The sequence below is a fragment of the Sceloporus undulatus genome, chromosome 5, assembly GCF_019175285.1.
Source record: "Sceloporus undulatus isolate JIND9_A2432 ecotype Alabama chromosome 5, SceUnd_v1.1, whole genome shotgun sequence".
NCBI lineage: Eukaryota > Metazoa > Chordata > Lepidosauria > Squamata > Phrynosomatidae > Sceloporus > Sceloporus undulatus.
This window is the reverse complement of record NC_056526.1, coordinates 44,997,740-45,012,653: the sequence shown is the minus strand read 5'-3', so window position 1 is coordinate 45,012,653 and position 14,914 is coordinate 44,997,740. Positions and strand designations below refer to the sequence as shown.

Sequence of the window (14,914 nt, the reverse complement as noted above, 5' to 3'; positions counted from 1 at the left end):
CTGGCCTCTTAAGATATGTGTGACATTTAACAGCATATCTCCAAAGTGACCCGAAGCAGCTTTATTTTGGCCTGTCTGTTCAGGGCCTTAATATTGCAGAAGGGGAATTTTTTTTAAATGGAAATGGATTGTATGGGCCATTTTAGAAAAGGGCATGGCTGGGCTCCTGAACAATGCACTCCATGCTGCAACATTTTGTTTCAAATCTCAGTTTTGGATTATCCTTCTTCCCAAATCAAGCACAGCCAAGTTAAAAGCAAAAACAAAACCCTACCTCCCTGCACACATTCACACAGCACACACTTTGGTGTAGTGTATGAACTAACATTACATGGTGGTAGTTTCTGATGGTGTAACAAAAATCACAGATACAAGGAAGTGCTCGCCTCTGTGTGCCACAAAACACTGTTAAGCTCAGGATAGTTCTCCTTCCCACCATCATGTCATGTAGATGTATGAAGAAGTGATTGAGGCTAACAACCCTTTCCACAAAACTATATCTGGGCTAGCTATGTTGGCCGTATAGCAAAGTCCAATAATACCAAACAAACAAAATCCACCAAACCAAAGCAACACCTTTACGGGGCCAACCAAAATGCACAATACACACGTTGCAAGAAATGTGTGAATCCTGTAGACTGAATGCTGTGGAAGTGTGATTTTTTTGGTCTCTGTCATAGCAAAGTGTAGGACAGTCCACAGCTGGACATTTAGCAGGAGCAGTGCACTTCGCATCAATGGGAATGTGGCCATTGATTCCAGAGGGATGTGCGCTTCGCCCTGATCTAGCCTGTGGCCCTAATCACTCCAGGGCTGCATCCAACCGGGATGCCATAAGCTGGAAAAGAGCACCCTCTTCCGACTGAACCCGGCGAGAACAGTCCCCAGGCCAGATTTTGCTTTGAGCATGAAATAAATGCTCAAAACGTGTGGAGGGAGCATCCCTGGGCTGGATTTTATACATCCACCATGAAAATGCTCTGGAAGGATTGAGACAGGCAGAAAGACACACACAGAGACACAGGTCCTCCGAAGGGCCCTCACCTGGGAGACAGGTTTACCTGAGGAGCAATGGAAAGGGATCTGGCAGCCCGTTGGAGACGAACTGGGAGAAAGAAGTTGGCAGCATGCAGTTTCCTAGACCTGAGCCTACTTCCTCAGATGCTGTCAGATGCATTCCTCATATACATTTGGTAGAAGTACATTCAGATGCATTCCCCAGATATATCTTGTAGAGGTACATTCAGGTGCTTTCCTCAGATGGATTTGGCAGAGATACATTCAGATGCACTCCTCTCAAATATATTCCTCAGATAACTGGGTCGAATGTTGCTAGCCTGAGCTTTCCTAGGCTTGAGTCTACTTCCTCTGATGCATCCAGATGCATTCCTGAGATACATTTGGTAGAAATACATTCAGCTGCATTCCTCTGTTGCGTTTGGTGAAGAGGTGTTCAGATGCTTTCCTCAGGTGGAGTGGAAAGCCCAGGGAGAGACCCACCAGCCTGTCCCTGGGCTTCCCACTCCCCCAAATGCACCTGAGGAAGTGGGCTCAAGCCTGCCTCCCGCTCCCAACCTCTCTCTCTCAGTGAGCCCCAAAGGCGCCCAAGGACCCCTTTCTCCCCAGGCTGCCCAGTCCCTTGAATGCCCCTCAGGGCTGCTTCCTTCCTTCCTCCAACCTGGCTGGCCTTTTCCCTCCAAGCCTCCAGACCCAAAGGCCCCCCTGGCTGGGGCTGGGAAGGGAAGGGACCGGGACCAGGACCTCCTCCTCCTCTTCCTCGCCTTCCTCTTCCTTACCTTCCGCAACATGCTGCTGCTGGGCAAGGAGCGGGCAGGGCTCCTGGCGCCGGGAGGAAGGGGATGCTCTCCTCCTCCTTGCCTTTCCTCCTCCTCCTCTTCTTCCTCTTCCTCCTCCTCCTCCTCCTCCTGCTCCCTCCGGGGCCATTCAAGGCCGCCTCTCTTGCTGGGGGACTTGGCCAGCCCCAGGAGGGCACATTGCATGCCCGCAGAGGCAGCCGCTTCCAGCCCGGAGCCTGGCACCCGCAGAGGGGCTCCCCCGAGAGCCAGCCTGGCTGCAGCCAGGGACGGGGGCCAGGGAATGGCTGGAGGAGGAGGAGGAGGAGGAGGGTCGCTGGGCCAGGCAGCAGGCAGCAGGCAGAGGGGACTCAGCGCCTGGCAGCCTCCAGCAGCTGAAGCAGGGAGAGGGATGCCTCTCTCTCTCTTTCTCTCTCTCTCTGTGTCAGAGGGAAAAGGGGGTGGTCTACTTCCATCTCCCGCAGCCCTCCCCATTGCTCTTCTCCCTCACGACCGCCCAGCATCCCAGGGCTGGAAGGGACCCCCAAGGGACATCCAGTCCAACTCCCCCTCTGCCATGCAGGAACTCCCAATCAAAGCAACAAAACAAGTAACACTAATATACATACTAGAAACAATTCAAGTATATCAGCACCTTATAGAAATATAGAGTTAGAAGAGAGACCCCAAGGGCCATCCAGTCCAACTCCCTTTTGCCATACAGGAAATCCCAATCAAAGCACCCCAACAGATGGCCATCCAGCCTCTGTTTATAAAACCTCCAAAGAAAGTGAGTCCATTTTAATCAAAGCTATTTCATAGAATAGAATCATAGAGTTGGAGGAGACCCCAAGGGCCACCCAGTTCAACCTTCCATCTACCATGCAGGAACTCCCAACCAAAGCACACACACACACACACACACCCAACAAATGGCCATCCAGCCCCAATATTTAAAAATCCCATGAAGAAGGAGGAGTGTGTTCCACTGTCAAACAGCTCTTACTATCAGGACATTCCTCCTAATGTTGAGATGGAATCTCTTTTCCTCTAGCTTGCATCCCTTGTTCTGGGTTCTATTCTCTAGAGCAGCAGAAAACAAGCTGATTCCCTCCTCAATATGACATCCCTTCAAATGTTTAAACAGGGCTATCACCTCTTAACCTTCTCTTCTCCAGGCTAAACATCACCAACTCCCTAATTCTCTCCTCAAAAAGTATGGTTTCCAGCCCATGCTGTTACACTCAGCAGTCTCAGACATCCACAGTTATAGCCATGAAAACAGCAGGAAAACCAATGTCACCCTAAACACAACCAGTCCCACACATCCATGCTGTAGTCAAGAAATTAGAAGACAAACAAATGTCACCCTAAATACTTTCTATTTACACTGTGTATTCCATCATGAACTCTGTTTGAAAAATCTGAACTCCATTAAGTTACACAAAATGGATATTGAGCAATGTATGACTAAAAGTGAATGTTTGCTCAGATGTGAGTCTCCTTGAGTTCAATAGCACTTTTGACCAGGTGGGAACAGATAGCCATTCAGCCTCTGTTTAAAGACCTCCAAAGAAGGAGGCTGCACCACTTTCTGATGCAGTGGTGTCCCTAGGGTCTGTGTGTGGTAACTCATGGTCTCTCTCTCTCTCTCTCTCTCTCTCACACACACACACACCCCCATTGATCTCCCACCTTCAAACTGGTGTTATTTGTAAAACAGTGTGCATTCTAGTTCTGCTTATATTAACATTTTCTATTTTGTTATTTGTATGTATTTTTAAAATGGACTAGTTTTTTGTTCCCATTGGTTGTCTGTTCTGAATACAGTACAGTATTATGAATGTAAATTAGATTCTTTAAATCACCACAACTATACATAAGAGCACATTAATAGTTGAACATACAAACAGGCCTTTCAATTGCCTTTTTATCTAAATGGATGCACTCATGTACATATTTTTGTTGGTATGTGCTTTCAAGTTTACTGACATATGGTGACTGCCTCAAAGGGTTTTCTTGGCAACATACCTTCAGACTAGGTTTGTCATTCCCTTCATCTGAGGCTGAGAGAGTATAACGCCCAAGGCTACCTACCAGGTTTCCATGTACAAGTGAGGATTTGAACCCTGGCCTCCCAGAGTCCTAGCCCAACACTCAGACCATAACACCACTCTGGCTTTCATATCTATGCATATTTATATTAATAAATAAAAATATGAATGGGAAGCTTTCAATGTGGTGACCTATTACTGAACTTTGACTTTCAGATAAGGAGGACTACACATATAAAAATAAAGTATTATCAGGGACAACCCAAACCATTTTGTTTCCAATAGCAAAAGGCAAGAAGGCACATTTCCTCACTCCTCACTTCCATGTCCAAAAGCCAATCAGACAAATATTGTTGTATATTGTATTTTCTTTGTTGTTACCTGTCTTGATCCTCAGTCAGAAGAGGTGGGATATAAATAAATATTGATTATTATTATCATCATTATTATAAGTGAGTTTTACGATAAGTGAGTTTTACTATTTGCAAGACAAGATCCTCTGCTGCCCTGCCCCAAGGGACACCCAAGTAAATTAGGGGGCACAGGTAAAATATCTCTCTCCATTCTGTGCTCTTCATTATTTGCTGCTGGAGAAATAGTGAAATTTAATACAGTATACAGATTAGCACAGTGACTATTCGCAAGAGTAGTCCAAAAGGTGCCACCTAAAGGCACATTCTCAGCCTAGCCTACCTCACAGATTTCTTGAGAGGAGGACAGGTGGGAAAAGACTGTACATGTCACCTTGAATTATTTGGAGCATTAGTATATTAGCAGAACAAATAAACAGTTGTCTGAACAGTGCAACAAGGTGCTGTCTTACCTAAGGGAGGGCCATTTGGCCCTCACATGGCACAAAGCTTGCCATAATCTTCCAACCACAAAAACTAGCATTTCTCTTGGAAACATGCTCCAGAGGGTTTAATAGCAGCAACACTAAAATGCTTATGGTTTGCTGGTATTGTTTGTCTAGCTTAATAGCTATCAGCCGAACCCCTGTCTTCCTAATTTGGATGGTCAGTATGTGTTCCAGTATTCCCACTTTGTTTTATACTCAGAATTGGTCGGACCGGAGCAAAAGAGGGCTTTGTTGCCATAGCAATTTTTTTCTTTTCTTTTCTTTGCATTACCGCTTTGAGGAAATGATTAGAAGAGTATCTGATGCTCTAGTGTTTCTCTACTGAAAAGTCATATGAACCCTATCTGGAGGCAACATAATGACAAGTATCCATAGTGTCAATGCTGTTACAAGGAAGCATGTGATATTTATTCCAATGCCCTTCAAAAGAGAGACAATATGCTAAAAAATACTGATGGCCTGATCCTGTGCATAGCTATTCTAAAGTAAATGCTACTCTATTTGTGGGTCCTATCCCAGCAAAGCATCCAGCTGGTTGTAGTTTTTAAAATGTATGATACATTTATAATTTACTTTTATTTCATGGTTAAGTATCTTGTGAACCTTCTGAGGATGTTGGATACCACCTTCAATAAACTCCAGTCCCCAGGTATCAGGGGAGTTGTGACAGCTTTCAAAGAGACCTTAAGCCCTATATGTTTGGAGCCTACACTATTGTATCTCCTGCCTGACTTTTAAGATCTTCAGGTGATGGCTTTCTCTTGGTCCCACCACCATCACAGACACATTTGATGAGTATCCGGAGAAGAGTTTTCTCAGTGTTGAACAGCTCTTACAGTCCAGAGGTTCTTCCTAATGTTTCAAAGGAATGCCTAACAATGTAATTTGTTGTTTGTAATTTTAATTAATTAGTTCAGATTCTAGATTCCAGAGCAGCAGAAAACAAGCTTGCTCCGTCTTCTAAATATCAGATATTTAAAAATAGATATCATATCACCTCTTAGTCTTCCTGTTTCCAAGCTAAACATACCTAGTTCCCTAAGGGTGCATCTACACTGTAGAAATAATGCAGTTTGACACCACCTTATGTGCTTTAGCTCTATCCTGTAGAATCCTGGGATCTGTAGTTTTACAAGGTCTTTACCTTTCTCTGCCAAAGAGTGTTAGTGCCTCACAAAAGTACAAATCCCAGGATTCTCTAGGATGGAGCCAGTAATTTATACACAATATTTAAAACACCATATTTTCTCCTCTCAGGTTAATCCATACCCTTACCAATCAAAACTCACTTATTCCAATCCTAGTCTAACTGAACCCCCCCAAAAACATTTCTCAAGATGCACTCTTCATAAAAACCCTTGTCTAACTCCACATCCTATTCAAACTGAAATCTAAACTTTCATTCACCGACCGTCTCATGCATTCCTCAAACATTCCTCCAGTCTATGTTCACTTCAGCAGTCCACTCTCTCCCTGCCACTTACTTTATCTTCTCTTATACAAGCTATCAAGCATCATTTTCAAATTCAAACTCATGACATAAAGGGACCTATTTTGTGGAACGAAATTAAGGATTGTAGGAGCTTTTGTTCAGATCTTTTCTTCATTAAAATCATATGTGAAACCATCACCATCAAGCTGACATGTTTTCTTCATACTGTGCACCTGTGGAAACACACATTGATCTGAAAGTCAAATATTGCTCCATTTGCTTACACAGTTCCTCTCTGGCAAGTTCACTCTTTATGTTTATTCCTGAGGGAACATGAGAGCCATATCCTAAAGCATTTTGAAAAGTCTTGAGGAGATTAAGTAATTTATTGAGAAAAAATGAGCTTCCATTGGTCTCCAACATATAGGTCAGAACTCACAGAGAAGGAATGACAGGAGCAACACCACCAGTTTTTGTGGTGCTTGTTTTTATGCAAGAACAGGATAAATGCAGAGGTTAGAAAAAGAGTGAGGAAATTCAAGAGAGACTAGATTCTATTATCTTTGATAATAGTTTAGAAGACAATAAACTATGTTAGATTTTTTCAGTAGAATGGCAGTGGTTTTAATATTGGCCTAGGAATTTTTGTACACTGTACAGTAAAACCTCTTTGATTCTACTTTAATTGCCATGGCAGGCAATGGTATTTTGGGATGTACAGTTTAGGGTAAGGTACTTAGAATTCTCAGCCAGTGATGTCTAGTGCCTCACCAAACTACAAATCTTAGGATTCCGTAGGATACATCCATGACAGTCAAAGTAGTATCATAGAACTATAACTGTGTACCGTGAAAAGTTCACAGGACTCTGGGAGATCAGGGTCTGAATCCTTAGTCAGCCATGAAAACAGATGGGGTAACCTTGGGCAAGTTTTCCCAGCTTTGGAGGAAAGCAAGAGCAAATGTCCTTTGAATAAATCTTTCCACAAACCCCTAGAGTAGGATCACTATAACTCAGAATCAACCTGAAGACAACGATAACAATAGCTTTTTCACCTGTACTCAAAACAAGCAACACCTGTGGGAGGAACTGAAATTAAAAATTACAGTAGATGCTCCCCTCTGCCTCTGAAATATATACTGGAAAGGTACTTCATATAGAAAGCAAGGAGTCTTTTTTGTTGGCGAAAAAAATGTGTGGATGCAACAAAAAATTGATGTAGGTGTTAAGCCGCAGCGTAGTATTAAATATGAGTCCTGAAAAGACTATTGCTCTAGAATTTGTTTCCCATGATCATAAGGGGGAAATCTATATTAGGTATAAAAGGAACAAAACAAAGCATTGAAAAGACATTAGTCATTTTGGCTAAGGCTGTATTGTACAAACTTTAAAGCTATACTGATTTTCATAGGAGGAAGCACTTTTTTTAAAGAGACAAGACAAACATGGCAGTTGCAAACACTTTGAAGTCACCAAACTCTTTAACGGGCATAAAGAGGGTTGTAGGGGCAACTGAGGTAGTTTATATATTGGAAACCACAGATCAAGATTAACAGAATAATTTTGCTATGTTTCAATCCCCCCCCCGAATGCTGCAAGAATGGGGCTCATACAGTAAAGTACCCAGTATTGATAAGTAGCTACTAACTATGAATGGAGGCAGAAACATTATATGATATGGAGGATGTGGCTTGAGGTCACACTTTGTGCACTGAACCTTTACTTTCAAGCCAGTGAATCTAGTTGGGACATTTCTACCATTGGTTGCTTCCATCTCTGTGAGAGGGCATATCAACACCCACATAGGGGAAAAATGAGAGGAGGCAGTGCAGGGAAGATCCAAGTTCCTTTTGTCATGACCACAAGACATCATCTAACTCAATACACAGGAAAGATATACACATAAAATGACTAAAAATGGCATTATGAATAATTTTAGCTATCAGACCAGCAAATTTAAAAAATACCTTGGCCAATATAGCCTCAGATTCCAGAGGGGCAACCCTTTTAGGTTATCACACACACACACACACACACACACACAATGCCTGGGGAGAGCTTAAAAACTAAAATACATCAGCATATGCTTTTGTAGCCACAACTTACTTTGTCAGATGCCTGAAGTGTTATTTTCCGTTGGCAGACATAGTAATATATATATTACACATAAACACAGACAGGAGGAGGAGGTGTTACAAAGAGAAGCTAGAAGACCCAACAGTATGCAAAAGGTGGGTGCAAGACATGCTTTTGGAAAACATAAATGAAAATGAGATCCAGTCCCCTTGGTAAATGCTCCAACTATGTGCAATCTACCTCTATAGCAGCTAATTGCTAGTTGGCAAAGCAAGACAAGCATTACACATGAGCACCTGAGGAAGAACAATGACATTCTCTCTCATGAATTAGCCTTTCCCAGACAAAGCTGAGCACAAATCTGAGATTGTCAAGCCCAGAAATGAATTAGCAGCTTCATAGTTAACTGTCCTTTTGAACCTTTTTGTTGAAGTATAGCAACTTTTGAGACTGTTATGAGATATTCAGGAAAAAATAATTTCTCCTTCCAAATAGTGTTTGGTTTCAATAGATAAGCTACAGGCTTTTGCACAAACCAGTACAAAAAGTAGCCATAACACTGTTGGAAAAATTGCAAAAGGTTATGGAAAACAATTTGGTGTTTTGTGTATTCCCCATTACTTTAAACTAATTGTCTGAAAGGAAATTGCTGTAGCATAGCAACTGTGATGTTAGTAAGCAGTGCTGTGGTATCATTAGCTGTGATACTACTCTTTGTGTCTTTTCGTCCTTACATGTTAACAATACAGAATTTGCTTGCAATTTCCAAATACAAAAAAAAATCATCAGTGTATTAATAGTGCTTATTCACCACAAGAGGGTAACTACACAAGAGCTGATTCTTCACCATCTGAAAATCATTACAATAGGAAACACACGAGAGCTGTATTTAATGAAAGTGTTTGTGTATCTCTGAAGAAGGATCATGAGGATTTCAGTGAAGAGAAAATTGCTCCAGTAGGAGGTGGAAGAAATTGTTCCACTCCGCTTTTCATGCTTTCAGCTGCAGCCTCAGCATTAGGAAGAAGAGAGAAGGAGCACATGTGGCCTTCCAGATGCTATTAGACTGCAGCTCCCATGAGTCCTGGCCAGAAAGGCCAAAGATGGGAATGAAGGGAGTTGAAATTTTGCAACATCTGGAGGTATGCATATTTTCTATCTCCAAGGTAAAACCCAGCTTAATGTTCATTCTCTTAAAGAGCTTTTCCAATTTAGAATTTGAGAGGGCAATCATTCTGAACATGTCTTCCCTAGGTCCTGCATTATCCTTAGTAATACAAACCAGATAGATTTTCTTCAATGAATACATCATTATTGATTTAGGAATTTAGCTAATGAGTCAAAACAAAATGTTTTTTCCAGTAAAAAAAAAATGGTGCCAAATAAAGCTGAGTCAGACAGGACTGTCCATGGAGGGGATTTTGGGTTGTCTTGAAAAGCCTGCAAAAATCACATTAAATCTTTCTGCCAAGCCCACTGTCCCTGTTAAACAGGTTGAAATGTACATGAGTGGGCAACTGTTTAAAGTTTACAAATAAATTGTTATTAATTTTTAGTTTCTCAGGAACCATGACTTGCAGGGTCCCAAATTTTGGGGCAGGCAGGTTAAAAAGTAGAATATTATCATTCATTAATTTTCTTAATTTCTTTGTCAATACTTTGTTGCCATGCTGCCTTCATTTCTATCTAAAATTGAGATTCAAAGAATAGTTACCACAGGAACCTCCATACATTCTTGTAGTAGCTGAGGGTATAAGAGGGTTTCATCCCATGCAACATACCACATCTCTGTTCAGGGCACTCTGTTCTGCTGGAAAATATTCTGTATATCTAGAGTTTGGAAAAGCATTTTAGGGACTACTAGAACTCTTAACCCTCGTGGCCTGCTATACATGCTGCTGAAAAGTCTGGCAAACATCACTTCATATACTTTTAGTTCCATCATTCTTTCTCATCTGGTTGAAGTTCTGAGGACATTACACAGAAAATGAATGCAGTGCACTGCAATAACATCCATGATTCTGAGTCTAATTTGCATTGCATGCTCAACTTTTTAAAAAAAGCTACATGTTGGACTACTTGAATCTGCCATGCATGGCTACTGCAGCATTCTCAGGAGTTTATCACATGGGATGGATCTCTTGCAGAAACTTGATTTAAAGTGGGAAAACCCTTGCAAAAGTGGGTTGTTTTTCACATGATGTTCAGGGATAGCCCAAACAGAAATTAGAAATAACCCATAAAAGTGGGTAGTTTTTCAGATGATGTTTGTGTCAATGAGAAATAACGCAACATTAATCCAAATGCAAAGTCAACAAAACAGATCCTAATCCTGGAGCAGGTACATAGAGAGAGAGCCATTTCCTCAAGTATCAAGCTATCAAGCTGTTTAGAGCTTTAAATGTCATCACAAGCATGTTGCCATTTTAGCTGTGTATTTTCCTGTGGTTTGTCCTGAAGTCTTAGATGCAAAGACAGAGTATACCATATATTGAAGTAAATTAAAAGAAGTAACAGCACCAGCAATCTTGCTGGGCTAAACAGATCTCCTTGACGAGACACTGCTTGGAAACCTTTTGAGTGCCATCCTGATATAGTGACAGCTCTGACTTTGGGCTCCTTGCTGATAAAAGGAGTGAGTACATAGATGTTGGAAAAATTTAGGTGAACTGAAAAACAGGGGCAAAAATTGCATATAAATAAGATATTTGCACACAGTTTTTATATATGATGCTGTTACTCTTTCATGCACACTTTCTGTTGAGTTTCTGTTACCTCTGAGTGTCTGGCTCATCTGTTTAACAGGCCCCTTGGGCAAACAGTAATGCACAATGTTTTGTACCTGGTTTGTACTGCTTAATTATACAGTGGAATTAAATTCATGCTGTGTGCAGTAAATAATGAAACATTTGGACAGAAGTAAAATAAACCACTGTTGAGCAGCAGTGTCAGTTCAGAATATGGTTGCCAGATCAGGAGCATCCCAAGCCCCAAGCCCTAGGAATGGTCCCTAGTGATGCCTAATAGAGGGAGGAGAGGAGAAACAAGTCAGGTGGAGAGTCTGTGGCAGCCATTCCAAGGGCAACAACAACACGGTAATATGTGTATGAACATGTTAGTACACACACACGCACATACGCATGCACGCACACTTTAAAAGACATTGCTCTTGCTGTGAGATTTCTTCCCATAGTTCAGTCACACCATGTAACAGTCTATAAAAGGGCAGGGCTAAATCTTATTGGAAATCTTAAATCTTAAATACCCCCTTTGCCGCTTACATCTTACTTTCAAAGATGACCAATTAATCAGTTGCCCAGTGAACTGATAAGGTGTTGCATCTCACTGCAACACAAAAGCATCTCAAGATGTGGCCACTTGTCATGAGTAGTCATACTGCATAGAAAGGATAGCAAAAGGCTTATGGTCAATTCACACTTGACAGAACACATCAGTGTGAACTGGAGACTCAAGAAAGAAATGCTGAAGTTTTGAGTGCTCATTAGATGATTCATCAGGCTCAGTGGAAAGAAATTAAAAGCTTTCTAAATGTCTTTGTAAGTCGATGTGCCCCCTTTTAATAAGCTTCACCAGCACTCTATATTCATATCTTTCACCTATTGTTATACCCAAGGCTATTTATGGAATATAACATTTCAGAGATGTGAAGACTATGATGCAGAAAGCAATTCATACCTAATATTGTAAAAATTGTATTGTGAGGAATAGCACGGTGTAGTGCTTTGGATGGACTAGGACTCTGGAGACCAGTATTTGAATCCCCACTAGGCCATGCCTTATAGACAGATAATAAACGTGTTGTTTTTTGAAAAGGAAAAAAATAGAATGGGTTACAACTTCCTAGATTTTATAATTGTAATATTTAAAATGTTGTATACCTTCACGTAGTGTTTGACTGATGGTAACAAAGATTCAGTAAAGTGAGCCTATCATGGGGGTTTGCCCCCCCCCCAGCTCTAAACAGCTTGATAGCTTGATACTTGAGGAAATGGCTCTCTATGTACCTGCTCGAGGGCACATCACACTCTCTCAGCCTCGGAGGAAAGCAAAGGCAAACCCCCATGATAGGCTCACTTTACTGAATCTTTGTTACCATCAGTCAAAAACTACGTGAAGGTATACAACATTTTAAATATTACAATTATAAAATCTAGGAAGTTGTAACCCATTTTATTTTTTTTCCTTTTCAAAAAACAACACGTTTATTATCTGTCTATAAGGCACTTTTATATCATTTTTCTTATTTTAGAGATACCCTACTGGTTAAGTCGGAAAAATGCAAACCAAGACTGCGCTGCTTCAAACTGTCCCTAGCTGTGCATGCACTAGGGATCCCCATTCAAGCTACTATTCTCCCGGCTCTACATGTAATATAGAGATAGTATTGCCCTACTTTCTACAGCTGTTGCACAGATGACTGAGATTATATACAACACATGAAATGTACTATATAAGCAGAATATACTAGCTTTTTAAATTTTTGTCCTGGGGACAGTTATGAAGATTTTAATGCCACCTTTTCTTTGGAGAACAATGTGATATTTCCAGGTTAATAATAATTACATCACTCTCTACTTTGTACAGCAAAGATGTATGCAGTGTATCACATTTCTTCCAAAAGGTATTGTGCCATTTTAGTTTTTCCAGTGCCTCAACGGAATAAATATTTTTTTAAACAAATTACATCAAACTGAAGCATAAAACCAGTTTTTAGAGATATGTTAATACTTTACCTTTCTAAAAAAATATTACCATTTTTAAATCACTAGTTTCACTGGCACTAGCAGTTAAAATTTATTTGTCTACTTTTATTTTAGCAAATCTGTACAATTTGTTACAACTTCCTTCTATCAGGGAGTTGTTGATAGTACTGTACTTGATTTAAAATTCATGTGTATTATTTTTGTCTTTAAGACATCTGTCAGGCACATTTAACTGATACTCAAACAGACACCTCTAAGTAGTCTCTTAATTGCTTTTAATAATCTTGTATTTGGCAAGATGACAAGAAGTTTGAAGAATGACAGCTATGTGTATTCTAAGGGATGCGCTGCAACCATTAACTGAAATGAATGAATGAATGAATGAATACTGAGCTTTGAGATTCCATGATACAGCAGCATTTTGGTAAGGCTTCTGCCAATAGAGGCATCATCATTCTTTATTTTTCCATATATAAGCCTTTAGAGCAATTCCTTCAGATTTTGTTTAGCTTTATTTATGCAATGCGGCTGCCAGTTTCATTAGCAGCTACATCATAATCCAGGCATATAAATTAAGAATTTGTATAATTTGAATTGAGAAATAAGCCTCCAACTAAGAGGATAATTTGAGCTAAACCATCTGTGAGGATAGCTTGGGAAGATGCCATGTGTGTGTGTTGTGTTGTAACCATTCACTCATCCGAACATTCTCCAAATGTTGCAAGACCTTGCCCTTAAGGGGTGTTTGAGTCTTATGATTGAAATGTTTTAAATATGTTGAACATGCTGGCATGTATCCTGAGCATTCAAGGAAAACCTAAACTGTAATGAACTATAATGAATAACCTTAAATGAACAAGACTACCACCCCACACACAGATATTGTGGCCTGAATCCCTTAAATCCCAAGTACAGTGGACTGGTGAGTCACAATGCAGGAAAATGGCACTAATTAGGTCAAAGGATGCCAAAATGTTCCTGCAATAAAAAAATAATGACAGGGATAGTTTTATCTGAAAGGGAAGGGGATATACTAATGTGACATGTATAGTTCAAATATATTTGAACTATTCTCAGTGCCACAGAAAAAGAAAGGAGGGACATGTTAGATGTGCAGTGTTCACGTAATGTTCAGTGCTCACCAATTCATTTCTCAGAGAAGGCATAAGGAGCCATTGCTCCTCTATTGCCAGTAGTCACATACTACATATCAATGTTGAGTTGAGACTGCCCTTTGGGAAATAAGCATCAATGAAACACTACTGCATTTAATTCTACAGATTTTACATGCTCCAGTATCACAAGTCTATTCTTGCTTCATGAGCTGAAACTTTGCCTCTCATGTTAAGTGGGATGGTGCTGTTCCTTTATGCTTGAGTGCAAACTGCACAAATATCAATATGCAGCCTAAGAACTTAGCCATAAGTAAAGCTTCTGTACAAGTAAACGCACACATTCTCAGCCTTAGAGGAAGGTGATAGCAAACCCTCTGAATAAAAAACAAACAAACAAAAGCCATAAGAGTTGCCATGAGTTGGAATTGATTTGGAAGTCTATCATAACAATTAAGATGATAATGATGAGTTCACACAACAGATCCCATCTATCTGGGGTTGGGAGGGGGGATAAGTAGACACTAAGATATAAATCTAGTATAGTGAATGCAAGTCTACACCAAAACAATTTTAGTTTAGGTAGACTATAGTATAGATATGGACTATACATTTTCCTATTTGCTTGATAATTGATAATTTAAATTATATTTGTTTTTAGAATACAAAACATCTGCACAACTGATCCCCCCCCCCCCCGGATTCTTTTAAACATGTGACATTGACATTACAACCCTACTGGAAATTTTAGAATGGTTGTCTGATCAATGTTTTTATGCAACAAGCACAGAAACCCCTAGTGTGAATTTCTTTCACAAGTCCATTAGTGATCAGCAGAAAAAGATGACTTCCAACTATCACTCA

At 40.5% G+C, this 14,914-nt stretch overlaps 1 protein-coding gene across 1 annotated transcript in view; it reads right to left on the bottom strand.

Annotated features, from left to right (window-relative positions):
* TMCC3 (transmembrane and coiled-coil domain family 3) overlaps nt 1-2,124 on the bottom strand; it is a 134,672-nt gene extending 132,548 nt beyond the window's left edge. Inside the window, exon 1 of the mRNA XM_042467360.1 lies at nt 1,797-2,124. Coding sequence (XP_042323294.1) covers nt 1,797-2,000 — 204 coding nt within the window. The 5' untranslated portion in view covers nt 2,001-2,124. The remainder of the gene's footprint in view (nt 1-1,796) is intronic.
* Nucleotides 2,125-14,914: the final 12,790 nt, after the last annotated feature.